We start from the raw sequence: 15,905 nt of genomic DNA, 5'->3' as shown, positions 1-15,905 counted from the left end.
TGTGTTACAAATGATTCAGATTTGTAGGCACGGCTTCATAAGGTGCTTTCTTGTGCATGAACTCATTTGAGGTAGGCAGGGCGGGTTCTATTATTCCCATGTTACCGATGAAGAAACTGAGGTGCAGAGGTGCTTTGCCCAAGGTCATGTAACCAAGGAGCACAAGGTTGTATCCAGTAAGGATACAACTAGAAAAATAACTGTTCTTTTCCCATCACTGTGTTCACACCCACTCCTTTTGATACCCCTGCCCCGTGCCTGGAAGACAGCTTAGGCAGTTTTCTGGTCCATTGCAGGCTTAATGAGCAGTCTCTCTTTCAAGTATCAAAAGGCCCCAAAAGATGTGTGTATGTGAGGGAGGGGGTAGCTTTAATGGTTGAATGCCCATCCTTCTAGAAGTTTTAGTTTTCCTTCAGTAGCTTTAGTTTTTGTTTTCCTTGAGTACTTTTTGGGTGAATCTAAGGCATCAGTAACTTCACCATCCAGGCGTGCACCCTTAGCCCCCTGTGTGCTGAGCAGCACAGATCCGTGTGCCTGTGCTTTGGACAGTACAGAGAGAGAACATTTCCATTGTTGTAGAAAGTTCTCTTGGACAGCACTGGCCTAGAGCCTCAGCAAGTTTTAAATCATTCTTTGATTCTTTTCACCACTAATTTTATATTTTTCTGAAGAGATTCCTTACTTGGAAGGATTTCACGTACAGATATGCTACATTAAAAGAAAGTCTAGTCAGATATAAAATCTTCAGTCTCTCATCCAATTTAAAGCTTCTTTCTTCCCCCCATCCTGGGCCTGGTCTGGCCTCAGACCCCTGTAGTGGGAAGAGAGGGCTTGGCTGTGTCTTCACACTCCTAGTTCCCCTCTGTGCCCCGCTCCCTCTGGTCCTCATTAGTTCCTCCAGGACAGAGCAGGGGAGGGGACAGATAGCTGGGCAAAGAGGATCTCAATAGCATCGGTGCCCACTGTCATCTGGTGTTGCTGTCCTGGCTTGGCTGGTGTTATGTTGTGGATTCTCCTCTCAGGGCCCTTTGGTTGGTCCTTTGGAGAACCTCCCCCTCACTGGGATCTCCTGTTGCTCATGCCCTGGTTCAGGCTGTGTGAGAACTGGCTGCCTCTTTATCCCGCCTCCCCCAGCTCCCGGGCCCCATGGGTACGCACCACACATCACCTGTCTTTTGGTGAGCGATCTGCATTGATGAGGTCCTTGCCAGAGGACCTGAGTCCTGCTTTCCATGGGAGAACCCCAGCTTTCCTTGCCCCTTTAAGCTCCAGGTATGTAGGCTGCTCCCACCCCAGCCCTCTCGCACTGCTCCACCCTCCTAGACACTCCAGCCAGGTTTTGGCCTTTAAATACGTTTCAGGGGAAAATCAAGCACCGCTCCTTATACCCCAAACCCAGGGGGTCCAGATCAAGCTCTCGAATGGTAGCCCTCCTTGTTTGGCTGGGAAGAGTTCCAACTTTTCCTCCCCTAAGGGGAGTGGAGGGGCTGTGCTCAGCATTCCTGCATCCCTAGCAAACTTCTCCCATTCACCAGCCCACACCCCGCTCCTTGCTCAGCCTGAAGGTTTAGGGTGAGGGGCTGCGGGATAGGATGGGTGGGGGCAGAGGGAGGCACCTCTGTTTCTGGTCCTGAGTACACGGTGCAGCCCTTCTCTTTGGAACGTGTGTGTATGTCATCCCGTTGGTTCTTAGCTTTGGGACTTCAGTGCAACTCTAAGACAGCAACAAAAAGGATGCATAGAACACCTTGGTACATATCCCTTCCCCCTGCTTCTTGTCCCACCACACGGTCTTTAACCAGTCTGGCCACATCCATTCTGTGTGTTCTGCTAGGACCGGTCTCATTTGCAGGCACAGTGAGGGTTAGGGTGGAATTTAGGGTTCTCAGAGATGGTGGGAGCTTTTCTAGCTCCACAGGCCTTACCCCCCAGATTCAGACAGGTATTCCTCATGCCCGCCTCTACACAGTGAGTTTTCCTTTGGACAAGGGCATGTTTCACATCTCTCAGTTATGTTAGAGGCCTCAAAAAGGTTGAGAAGCACTGGGTTACCTAACTGCCCTCAGGGTTAAACCCTTAAGATGAAGGATTCAAGGGCTTCCCTGCTGGCACAGTGGTTGAGACAGATGGGAATGGCGGAGTTGGGATTCTGGCCTCGATGTGTTTGAATCCAAAGCTTCACGCTCTCCCAGCATACCCTGCTGTCTCGGGGCCAGCTGGTTCCTATTTCTACACCTTCTCTTTATTTGATGACAAGCCTTAATCAGGGCTGGTGACAGTGGGGCTTAACACAGCTAATCCCACCCATGGAGAACATATCTGACACTAAAAGCCCAAGGACGGGCAGAGGAATGGTTCTGAGGAGAGCCTGGAATGAGGGAGAGGAACTTACCTGGGAGAAGCTGCCCCCCTTCTGGCCTGACCTTACCACCTCCACGAGGACCAAGCATGCACGAGCACTTACTCTGTGCCAGGGCACGGTGTGTTATCTGATACAGGCCTCCCCAGACCTCCAGCCAGCTTCTGTGGTATCCCCATCTTACAAGGGAGGAGACTGAGGCTCAAAGAGGTTAAATGCCCTGACTTGGAAACCTTGCCGGTAAGCGGTAAAGTGGGGTTTGATCCCAGGTCTGCCTCATGCCACAGCCCCGCCCGCAGCTGTCTCCTCTCCTGCGGGGCCCTTTGCATCTTCACTGGGTCACATCCAGGGCCTGGGTTGCACTGTGCTCTCCCTTCCAGTGACGAGATGGAGATGCGCCTTCTGCTGGACACTGCTGCCTGGAACATACTCACAGCCCTGCCTGTTGCTGTTTTTCTTTCTCAGTGTCCTGGGTTCCCTCCTGCTGCTTGGATTCCAGCTCGTCTGCCCACAGCCCTCCACTGAACACAGAAAGGTAAGCCACGGCCGTTCAGAGGCTTTCCTTCTCTGCCCGAGGGCCTGGGGTTGGACCAGTCATCACCGCCTTGAGCTTTGTTCTATTTGGAGGTTGAGTCACCGCTGATTCTCAGAGGAAGCACCATTCATAGGATGTTCACCAGTCTTCCTATCCTTCCGAAGTTCTTGATCTTCAAAATGAAGCTGGTGCCCAGAGTCAGTCTCTGATCCGAAAGCAGTGCTGGCTTTGTAGCCCGTGTCCATTAGAGTGGGGCGGTTAAGGAGAGATGAGCGAGCAGACTCTACCTCCCCTAGGGGTGGAGGAGCTTCGGCGCGGAGCCTTTACCCCCGCTAGGGGCACCTCAGGGGGATGCGTGGGGATGGTTAGAGACAGAGCTGCAGCTAAAGCTGAGGCTGTAGCCATGTAAGAGCGCCCCTCGGAGGGAGCCGTCCATGATCTTCGGTTAGAAGGACACAGCAGCCAGAGGCCAGGCGGGGGGCGGGGGGAGCAGGGAAATAAGGACCCGGCCCTCTTTTACCTCCTCCCCTCCATCTCCTGCTGGTGACTCCCTAAACCTGAATCCAACCAAAGGACAGAAGACAGAAAACTCCCTTAATGCAGTGCCCAAAGGCCAGCCTCTTGGGCAACAGGGCTGGGTGGAGAAGGGTGGACAGAGCATCTGGAGGGACAAACGGACAGTAGCAGGCATGCTTCCCTTCAGGCTCTGTGTGTTTCATAGTAAAGGAATTATTCACTGCTGCCTAAACAAGCCCAACGCTGTCCTGCAACAGAGCACTTGTGTGATTAATATTTCCTGAGAAACAGGTGCATGATATGACTTTGGGAGGGTCCCTAAAATCCCTTTCTCCTACCTAGGAACTCCTTATGTCTACAGGTAATGAAATGCAGATACTTCTGAGAGGACTGACAGGTCAGTCATTTGTATCTAACTGTGACTGTGTTGGTTGGAACCTTTCCTAGAGGGGCTTTTCATAGGTGAAGTCCAGGAGAGAAGGGGGACAAGAAAAGAGTATGTGTACAGGTTTGCCTAGATATGCACCTTCTTGGGAGAAGTTCTTGATGTTCTTGTCTGATTAGTCTGATTTATCTTAGGTCTGTGGATTATGTTCTGACTTTGTCTTTCTGGACCAGATGTGAACCTGTATTGTGTTGTGTCCCCCATTAGGGTGTCAGCTCCATGAAGGTGGGATCTTACCTGTCTTGTTCACTCCCCAATTTCCACCTCCTGGAATACAGCCTCGCCTGTTGTAGGTGCTCAATAAAATACTTGCTGAAAGACTGACTGAATGAATGGAAAACCTGGCCAAGATCTAAGCATCATTTTGTTGGAGTCACTTGGCAATTTACACCCCTTTTACTGTACTGCATCATCCCCAATCATGATTTCAAGAGTCAGAGAGGACAACTATGATAGATTGAATGTTTGTGTCCTCCCTGCCCCCCAGGTTGGTGTGTTGAAACCTAAACCCCTATATGATGGTATTCGGAGGTGGGACCTTTGGGAGGTGATTAGGTGATGGAGTGGGGTCCTCATGAATGGGATTAGTGCCCTTGTTAGCGTTATGGGAGAGCTTGCTGCCCCACCATGCGAGGATACGAGGAGAAGTCTGCACCCCGGAGGTCGGCACTGTGCTGGCACTCTGACCTCGGACATCTAGACTTCAGAACTGTGAGAAATCAATTTCTGTTCTGTATAAGCCACTCAGTCTATGATATTCTGTTTTAGCAGCTCAAACGGACTAAGACAAAAATCGGCACTGAGAAGTGGTGGTGCTGCTATAACAAATACCTAAAACGTGGAAGTGGCATTGGAATTGGGTAATGGGTAGAGGCTGGAGGAGTTTTGAAGTGCATGTTAGAAAAAGCCTATGTTGCCATGAATGGACTTTTAAAGGCGATTCGGGTGAGAGCTGAGAAAGAAAAGAGGGGAGCTCAATCTTCCCAGAGAATACCTAAGCAATCCCGAATAAAATATTGGTAGAAATATAGAGGTTAAAGGCCATTCTGATGGGGTCTCAGATGGAAATGAGGAACACGTTATTGGAAACTGGAGGAAAGGCTGTGCTTGTTATAAAGTGGCAGAGAACTTGGCTTGTTCCTGTTCTGGTGTTTTGTGGCAGGTAGAACTTGCAAGTGATGAAATTAGATATTTAGCCAAAGAAATCTAAGCAAAGTGTTGAAGGAGTGACCTGGTTTCTCTTGACTGCTCATAGTAAAAAGTGAGAAGAGAAAAATGACTTAAAGATGGAACTGTTAACTGGAAAGGAAGCAGAACAGAGAACTTAAAGATTTTGGAAAATCTTCAGCAGATCCGTATTGAAAAGATTGAGAAAGCCTGTCCAGGGAAGGATACTACGGGTGTGGTTGAGAGACTGTTTGATAAGGCAATTAGTCAGTTATCTTGACAGACGCCAGGAGCTATTTATTGTCCAGGACAGTGGAAGAATGCATAGGGGGCTGCAGTGCCTTCCAGATCTGGCTCATCTCTGCATCACCTTGCTTGGCGGTTTCCACTCCCCACACTCACTCTGAGCTCCTCAGCTGCGCCAGGAGCTGCTCCAGTGGCCCGGGGAAGGGTGTGGGCTGTGCCCAGCAGAGCCTTGGGGGCATGACTGCCTCCACCCAGATTTCAAAGGACAAGCCTTGAGCCCAGGTCCCAGGACCCCAACCTTGGAGAACCACAGCGGGGGCAGCGCAGCCTGGAAATTTGGGGCCCCAACCCGTGCAGGTAGGACCATGGGCCCAGTGGGCCTGGAAGGCAGAGCATGGAGCCAAAGAGGATTATTCTTAAGCCTTTATGGAATTTCCCCAGGTGGGATTTGGACTTTCTTCTTTCCTCGTTCTCCCATTTGGAATGGGAGTGTCTCTCCTGTGCCTGTCTTACCATTGTATTTTGGAAGCACATAACATGTTTGATGTCACATATTCACAGCTGGAGAGCAATCTGCTTCAGGAAGAATCATACCTTGAGTCTCACCTATATCTGATTTAGGTGACATTTAGATGAGACTCTGGGCCTAGAGTTTAATAATGATGCTGGAACCAGTTAAGACTTTCTGGGTTATTGGGATGGAATGAACGTATTTTGCTTGCAAGAAGGGTGTGAATTATGGGGGCCCAGGGATGGAATGCTATAGACCAAATGTGTCCCCGCAAATTCATTTGTTGAAACTTAATCCCCAGTGTGATGATATTTGGAGGTGGAGCCTTTGGGAGGTGATTAGGTCAGGAGGGGATAAATGCCCTTATAAAAAAGGTCCCAGAGGGATCTCTAACCTCCTCTGCTATGTGAGGACACAGGGAGAACATTGCTGTCAATGAACCAGGAAACAGGTTCTCCTCAGACACCAAATCCACAGGCCCCTTAATCTTGGACATCCCAGACTCCAAAATTGTGAAAAATAAATTTAAGTTTTCCATAAACCACACAGTCTATAGTATTTTTGTTATAGCAGCTGGCTCAGACTAAGACAACTGTCTGTTTTCATTATTATGTTGTATTATTTATTAGTGTTCAGGGTTAATCAGGGTTGTTAATCCTAATAGTTGAATCAATCTACCAGTGTTCTTTTTATTTTTTGCTGTTATTCAAATAGACCGTCATACCTGAAAATGTTTTATAAATGGTCAATTTACTTTGCTGTTTCTCTTAATTTTTCAAGTTAGCCTGAATGATATAAATGTAGCCTGAACAAAAGGTTCACAAAAAGTTATTGCCCCCATATTTCTTTCTTTTTCTTTTTTTTAATGATGTTTATTCTTTTTACCAAGCTGCACCATAATGTGCTTGGTAAGCCTCCATATTTCTTAAAGAAAGTATTTGTTCTGAGAAATTTTAAAAAATGATTTATGAATGACTTTAGAATGTTGAATCTAAAAATTGAGCAAAAAGTTGCACATCTTGGTGGATGGTTCCTCCTTGTCAAAATATTAAAAACTTTGCAGTAGAAAGTTAAATTAAATAAATTATTTTTTCAAAATAATGTATAGATTCCTTTACTTGGAAAACGCATTTTAGGACAGTTCTTAAATATAATTATATACATTTTAGCTGCCAGGATCATTGTCATTGTCATTCACCCCAGAGAAGAAAAGACTCAGTGCTTTCTTGGGCAGTGAATTTCTTCTTGACATTCTATTGGAGCTCTGTGGAGCTGTGACTGTCATCCTGCCTGGCTATATCCCCCAAATCCTGGAGCACAAGCAGTACTGGCAGTAGTAGCATCCATTTATTTCTGCAACATAAGAAATAAGGAGATACTTATTAAAACAGGGGTTGGAAATGTTTTTCCATAAATGACCAGTTGTGACTATTTTAGGCTTTCTGGGCTACAAAGTCTCTGTCACAACTAGTCAGCTCTGCTTTTGTAGCACAAAAGCAGCAATAGATAACATGTAAATAAATGTACATGGCTGTGTTCCAATGAAACTTTATTTACAAAAAACTGGATTTGCCCCATGGCCCGCCATTTGCTAGGCAGTGCTCTAAAGTCGGGTAGAGAGAGGTTAACTGTAATCACTGTATATGTGTTTTGAAGTTGGAAATTGTCTCCTCCTGGACCTTAAGGAACACAAAGGATTTGAGAAAAAAAAAAGTATATTTTTTCATTAAAACCTAAGAATTATGATTGCTATCCAATTGTTTTCATTACTTAGATAAATCATAATTGAATTCCTGCTGACTGTTTTGTGGCAAGGTCCACTCTCAATCTGTAGTAGAGAGCAGCAGCAAGAATTAGAAAACCATTTATGGTAAATTCTTAAGGGACAGCATTACTGATTTGTGCAAACTGTAGTTTAGTATGCGTATGAAAACTACCCTCTAAAATACATCTCTTTTTCTTTCTCATTTATTATAGCGTGTCCAACTTTAGCATATGGAAGCATTTCTACAGTGTAAGTTATTCTGAGGAAAAGACATAATTTGTAAATGCTGTCAAGTAAACTATGCATTTCTAAATGCTGCTTGGGTGACTGCATACATCTCTGTAAAAACTGTCCCATAATAGTGCAGGAAAAGAGGACTCGGGTGCAGAGTGTAGGTAGCCCGTTTGAGATATTTCTCTCCAGAAGTCTTTCTCTCACTTCTGCAACATGGATGGCATCAGAAAGGATTGCTCAGCCTCTGTTCTTGGTAGTTATTTAGTGACACGTGGCAAATGATTTCATTTAAGAAACTCCCTGTGGCTTCATTTGCTGATAAGGTAAGACCAAGAACAAAAAAATCTTGACCAAGACTTTAATAAAAACCATATGTTATTAGTACGGGAAAATATGTAGATTGCAGAAAGCTTTTAAGTTAACGAAACTGTTCTGTCTGCTTGACAGACATTCACTGAGCAAGTTGTTTTATAAGTCATAATGTGTATGGTCAACATAATCTATTTAGGAAAGAATCATGAAACATCGTATTTTATTCCTACAAATGGAAAAACATACATATAATTTAATCACAGCTGCTTAACTTGTTTTCTTTTTAAAGTTTACTTTTTAATTAAAAGTATGCATGTTTATTACAGAGAATTTAGAAAACAATGAAAAACAATGAAGAAGGAAATAAAAACTCACTCCTAGGGCCACCAGCCAAAGAGAAGTGCTCTTCAATCTGTTATTTATAGAAACTTTAAAACAAGCAAACAAACTGAAAACACCCAGACACACTACAGAATGAAGGAAGGGTGAAGTCAAATATTTGTTTTGCTAACTGATTCGCAAGCCACACTGTGAATAGCAGGGGACCTTGTAATGGGTTTAGAGCCTACTATTACTGTGTGCAGCTATTGACCTCAAATTGCCTCTTGACAATGTCCTACAACTGGATGTTGAACAGAAGGCCTATAGAAGGACAAAAAGAAGTTTTAGGTAACATAAAATTTCTCATATTATTGCTCCTGTATTCAAGAAGGGAGAAAACAGTAATGTTTCCAGAAGAAAATATATGAAAATATGGTGATGATTTGAGGTAGGCAAGGATTTCTTAAACAACACACCAAAAGAACTAACCATGAAAGAACGGGACTTCATTGACATTGAGGACTTTTGTTTATCGAAATACACCATAAAGAGTGAAAAGATAAGCCTAGACAGGGTGAAGATATTCACAATAATATGTTTGACAAAAGATTCATACTCAGATTGTATAAGGAAACTACTAATCATTAAGAAAAAGTTAAGCAATTCAATTTTAAAATGGGCAAAAGACTTGCAAAGTCACTTCACGTAAGAGGGTATTCTAACGGTCAGTAAGCATATGAAAAGATGCTCAATGAAAATCATTAATTAAGTAAAGCATTAGTTCCTAGGGAAGTACAAGTTAAAATGAGACACCACCAGAATGGCTAAAATGAACAACACTGACAGTACCAAGTGCTGATGAGGATGTGGAGCAACAAGAACTTTCATACATTGCTGGTGGGAGGTTAAACAGTAAACCCCTTTGGCAGCATATCTTAAAGCTAAACATAGGCGCTTTTTTTTAACAACCTGGCTCTTCTACTCCTAAGTATTAATATTAACCCAAGAGTGATGAGTGCATGCCTCACCAAAACATACACATTAAAAACGTTCATAGAAGTTTATTTACAATTACTTAAAATTGGAAATAATCCAAAAGTCTATCAGCAAGAGAATGGATAAATAAATTATAATATGTCCATATAAGATAACATTAAACAACAATTAATTGGACATCTGTTTCCAGCCAAGATGGACCAACAGGGATCGGATTTACTCTCCCATGTAGAATAAGAGCAAAATGGCCAAGATAGAGCAACAGGGACCAGATTTCCCCTAATCCTCTGACCTGAAACAACCAAAAGAACAGAAAACCAAACAACATATATAAAGCAGTGTTTTTCAAAACACTGGACACCAGGCAACAAAAGACAGTGATCCCTCAGAGATGAGAAACAATGTGAAAATTTCCCCAGCTAACTGCTGGGGAAATGGGAATACAGGCAGAACCTTTTGGCCTCCTTGAGTTAAGGAGATGGACTTAACAGTCCAGCAAGATCAAGATGGAGGGAGTCTGCAGGGCAGAGTACCAGAGAGGAGAGAACTACACAAAGGGAAGACTGCAAGAGATCTGCAGGACTTTCTCCTCAAGGATACAGTGCTGCACTCATCAACACATGGATGAGGAAACAGCCTGAGGCCAGAAGAGAATTGTCAGACAGGATTAAAGGGAACAATGTCTGGTACTCACGCAGGAACAGGAACAGTGACTCTTCCCAGCAGCCAGGCTTTATAAACTCATAATCCAGGAGGCATTGGAGAGAATACTCAGGAAGGTCTTGCCTTGGTACTGCATTGCTCTGGATATGACAAACAAGTCATAAAAGCACTACTGAAAGGGTCAAACTGTTTCTAAATAACTTAGCTATCCTAGCACAAGTCTCAAGAATATAGGAATATGAAAATATCCAGCACCCAACAAGGTAAATTTTACCAACAAGGTAAAATTCAAGATGCCTGGCATTTAGTCAAAGATTACCAGGCATGCACAGAAGCAGAAAAACATTAGCATTATTCTCCATAATGAGGAGAACAGTCAATCAATTGAAACCAACTCAGAATGACACAGATGTTAGAATTTGAAAACAAGGATATTAAAAGTTATTAAAACTGTATTCCATATATTCAAAAAGTTACGTAGAGGTTTGGAAAATATAAAAAACACCCATGTCAAACTTCTCAAGATGAAAATGAAAAATACACTGGATGGGATTAATGGAAGATTAGACAGTGCAGAAAAAAAGAGAACTTGAAGATATAGCAATAGAAACTTTCCAAAAAGAATCTAAAAAAAATGAGGAGTATCAGTGACCTCCGGAACAACTTCAGGTGAATTTTTATATGTACAGTTGGAGTACCAAAAGGAGAAGAGGTGTGTGTAGGGGGGGGGGGGTGACAGAAAAATATTTTTTAAAATATTAGGAAATGTTCCAAATTTGACTAAGACTATGAACCCAAGAATATCAACGAACTCCAAGCACTAGAAACATGAAGAAAATGGCACCCTTACACCATTATCAAACTGCTTAAAATTACTGATAAAAAGAAAAATTTTAAAGCCCTTAGGGGAAAAAACATTACATCCACAGAAACAAAGATAAAGATGATAACAGATTCCTTGTCTGCTGTCACTCATGCAAGTGAAGCAGTATCTTTAAAGTACTGAAAGAATACAACTGTCAACCTAGAATTCTATACCCAGAAAAAACAACTTTCAAAAAATGAAAGTAAAGATGTGTTCAAACATAAATGCTGTACCACACCTGTACCACAAAAATTGTTAAAGGAAATTCTTTAGGCAGAAGGATAATGATATCAGATAGAAATATAGACCTATACACACAATGAGATGAACCAGAAATAATAACTGCATGGATAAATATATAAGGTTTTGAAAAATTATTTAAATCTCTTTTAAAGATTGACTCCTTAAATGAAAACAATATAATGTGTTGTGGAGTTTATAACATATGTTTAAGTAAAATGTGTGGCAACAATAGTGTAAATGCCAGAAGATAAATGGAAGTATAGTATTGTAAGGTTCTTATAATATATGTAAAACTGTATATTACTTGAAGGTAGACTGTGATAAGTTAAAGATGTATACTATAAACCTTGAAGTAACAATTCAAGAAACACAACAAAGAATTTTAGCTCAGAAGGAAATAAAATATCGTCATAAAAATACTCCAATAATTCAAAAAAAGGCAGAAATAGAAGGAAAAGAGATGGGACAACTAGAAAACAAATAGCAAGATGATAGACTTAAATATAATTATATTAATAATCACAGAAGCACCTCAACTAAAAGGCAGACTTTGACAGGTTGGATATAAAAAGCAAGACACTCAACTGTATGCTGTTTACAGGAAACACACTTCAACATAAAGACAAAAATTAGGTTAAAAGTAAAAGGATGGAAAAAGATATACCATGTTAACACTAGTCAAAAGAAAGCTGGAGAGACTCTATTAATATCAGATACAGTAGATTTCAGAGCAAAGAGTATTACCAAGGATAAAAAAAGTCATTTCCTAGTGGTAAAGGGGTCAATTCATCAGAGGACATAACAATCCTAAACATTTATGTACCTCATAATAGAGCTTCAAATTACTGAAGCAAAATCTGATATAGCTTCAAGGAGAAACAGAAAAGTCCACAATTACCGTCTGAGATTTTAATACCGCTTTCCTAATACTGGTAGAGCACATAGACAGAAAAATCAGTAAGAATGGAGAAGATTTGACTATGACCATCAATCAGCTTGATCAAATGGACATTTGTAGGACATTCCCCCAAACAAAATCTGATATGTATTCTTTTCAGGTGCATGAAGAACACTTACTAAGATAGATCATATTTGGGGCCATAAAGCAAGTCTCAATAGACAGGATTCAAGTCACTGACAGTTTATTCTCTGATCACTGTGGAATTAATTTAGCAGTCAGTAAAAAAGATACCTGGAGAATTCCTAAACATTTGGAAATGAAATAAAACACTTCTAAATAATCCATGGGTCAAAGAAGAGATGAAAGAGAAATTAGAAAGTACTTTGACATGAATGAAATTGAAAACACAAAGTATCAGAAATTGTGGGAAGCTGCTAAAACAGCACACGGGGAAATTTATATAACTAAATACCTATAAAGACAAAAAAGGTCTCAAATCAGTGACCTCAGCTTCCATTGAGGAAGCAACTAGAAAAAGAATGATTAAACTCAAAGTAAGAAGAAAGGAAATAATAAAGATCAAAGCAGAAACCTATAAGGTAGAAACAGAAAAACCATAAAGGAAACCATTTGTTCCAAAAGTTGATTCTTTGAAAAGATCAATAAAATGGATAAATCTTGAACCAGAATCATCAGGGATAAAAAAATGAAGACACAAATTGTCATTATCATTATGTCATTATCAGCCTGTCATTATGTTACAGGCTGGTAACATCACCATAGATTCTGTAGATATTAACAGGATAATAAGGGAATATTCTTAATACTTTATTCTTATAAATTCAACAAGTTAAATGAAAAAGACAAATCATTTGAAAGATACAGACTACCAAAGCTCACTCAAAAAGAAATAGATAACCTGAATATTCCTATATTTATTAAAGAAATGGAATTTGTAGTTTAAAACCTTCCTGCAAAGAAAACTCCAGGTCCTGATGGCTTCACTAATGAATTCTTACAAGCATTTAAGGAAGAAATAATACTAATTTTACAGAAGCTCTTCCAGAAAAGGGAAGAGAAAGAAAACTTCCCAACTCATTATTCTATGAGAACAGCACTACATACCAAAGCCAAATGAAGATGTTACAAGATAAGAAAACTATAGGCGATTATTCATCATGAACAGAGATACAAAAGCTCTAATTAAAATTTTAGCAAATTAAATCCAACATTATAAGAAATGATAATGCATCATGAATAAGTGGGCTGCATTTCAGGCATAAGAGTTTGGTTCAACATTTAAAAATGAATTGATATATTTCATCATATTAACAAACTAAAAAAGGAAAAACATATGGCTACCTCATTAAATGCAGAAAAGTTCTGACAAAATCTGACATCCATTCCTGATAAAAGCTCTCAGCAAAGTAGGAATAAAAAGAAACTTGCTATAACCTGATAAAGGACATCTAGTAAAAACCTATAGCTAACCATACTTAATGGTGAAAGACTGAATGCTTTCCTTCTAAGACAGAGAAAAAGACAGCAGTGTTTTCTCTCACCACTTCTACATGGTACTGGAAGTTCTAACCAATGCTGTCAGGCAATGAAAAGAAATAAAATGTATCTGAATTGGAAAGGAAGAAGTAAAATTGTCTTTATTTTCAGACAGCAAAATTGTCTGTAGAAAATCTGATGAAATCTAAAAAAGACTATTAGAATAAGTGAGTTTAAGTAAGTTATTGGATATAAGGTCAATATGCAAAGAGTCAATTGTATTTCTGTCAACTGCCAATGAGTAATAGAAAATTAAGTCAAAAAGAATATCATTTACAACAGCATGAAAAAATATGAAATACCTAGGGGTAAATTTGACAAAAGATGTGAAAGACCTATATGCTTATAACTATAAAACATTATTGAGAGAAATTAAAGAAGACTTAAATAAATGGAGAAATATATTGTTTATGAGTAAGAAACTCAATATTATTAAGATAACCATTCTCTCTAAATTGATATATAGATTTAACACAATTCCAATAAAATTCCCAGCAGACTTTTTGCAAAAATTAACAAACTCATTAAAAAACCTTTATGAAATGCAGGGGACCTAGAATAGCCAAAACAAATTTCAAAAAAAAGAACAAAATTCCAGGAGTTACACTACCTAATATTTGCATTATTATGAAACTACAGTAATAAAGATATCATATTATTGGCATCAAGGTAGATAAATAGTGGAACAGAATATAGACCCACAAATATATGGACAACTGAACTGTGGAAAAAGTGTGGTGGTAATTCAGTGGAAAAAGGGTAATCTTTCAATAAATAATTCTGGGACAGTTGGATATCCACATGCAAAAGAGTGAACTTCAAACCATAACGTGTACAATATGCAAAAATTAACTCGAAATTGATCATAAATCTAAATGTAAAACCTAAATCCTTAAACCTTCTAGAAGGAAGCAAAGGAGAAAATACTTGTGACTGGACTAGACAGATTTTATTTTTTAGATACAACATCAAACTCATGACCTATAAAAGAAAGAGTTGATTGATTAAATTTTATCAAAACTCCTAACTTCTGTTTTAGAACACTCTTAAGAGAATGAAAAGGCAAGCCACAGACTGAGAGAAAATATTTACTAATCATATACTGATAAAGGACTTGTATTCAGAATATATAAGGAACCCTCAAAACCCAATAATAAGGAAAAACAACCTGATACAAGAGTAAGCAAAAGATTTGAAATGATGCTTCACCAAAGAAGGTACATGGTTGGCAAATAAGCTCAGGAAAAGCTTTCAACATCATTAGTCATTAGGGAAATACAAATTAAAACTACGATGAGGGGCTTGCCTGGTGGCGCAGTGGTTGAGAGTCCGCCTGCTGATGCAGGGGACACAGGTTCATGTCCCGGTCGGGGAGAATCCCACGTGCCGCGGAGCGGCTGGGCCCGTGAGCCATAGCCGCTGAGCCTGCGTGTCCGGAGCCTGTGCTCCGCGACGGGAGAGTCCACAACAGTGAGAGGCCCGCGTAACGCAAAAAAAAAAAAAAACTACGATGAGATATGGCTACACACCTACTAGAGTAGCTTAAATTTAAAAGACTGATTGAAAAAATAAAATAAAATAAAGTAAAAGACTGATTGTACCAAGTGCTGATGGCGACGTGGAGGAGCTGCCTCCCTCCTAGGCTGTTGGTGGGACTATAAAAATGGTAAACTATTCTGGAAAACAGTTTGGCAGTTAAAAAAAATTAAACATATACCTATCATATGAGCCAGCATTTACCCAAGAGAAAAGGAAATATATATCCACACAGAGACCTGTACATGAATATTCATAGTCGCTTTATTTGCCATAAACTGGAAACAACCCAAATGTCCATCAACAGGTGAATGGATGAACAAACTGTTGTCTGTCCACACAAAGAAATACTACTCAGCAGTAAAAAGAAAGGAACTATTGATACCTGCTACAACATGGATGAATCTCAAAATAATTATGCTGAGTGGAAGAATCTATACAAAAAAGTGGACTGTATTAATCCATTTATATAAACTTCTAGGAAATGTAAACTAATCTATAATGATGGAAAGAATATCTGTGTTTGTGGGGGATGGGGAAGGGGAGGAAGGGGAGATGACCAAGGGGTACAAAGACACCTTTGGGGCGATGGATATGTGCATTATCTTGATGATGGTGATGATGGTTTCATGGGTGAATACGTGTGAGCAATCTTATCCAATTGTACACTTCAAATATGTATAATTTATTGTGTGTCAGTTATACCTCAATAAAGTTGTTAAAGATAAACTAC

General features: G+C 40.4%; 1 protein-coding gene across 2 annotated transcripts in view; it reads left to right on the top strand.

Moving 5' to 3' along the window:
- Positions 1-15,905, top strand: part of THSD4 (thrombospondin type 1 domain containing 4) — a 582,688-nt gene that overhangs the window by 37,158 nt on the left and 529,625 nt on the right. For both annotated transcript variants that reach the window (XM_033439983.2, XM_033439984.2), the window contains exon 3: positions 2,825-2,894. In XM_033439983.2, the coding sequence (XP_033295874.2) occupies positions 2,825-2,894 (70 nt within the window). The remainder of the gene's footprint in view (positions 1-2,824; positions 2,895-15,905) is intronic.

Source organism: Orcinus orca, chromosome 2 (genome assembly GCF_937001465.1).
Source record: "Orcinus orca chromosome 2, mOrcOrc1.1, whole genome shotgun sequence".
In the NCBI taxonomy this organism is placed as follows: domain Eukaryota; kingdom Metazoa; phylum Chordata; class Mammalia; order Artiodactyla; family Delphinidae; genus Orcinus; species Orcinus orca.
The sequence above is the reverse complement of the archived record's forward strand: the minus strand, read 5'-3'. Positions and strand labels throughout refer to the sequence as shown.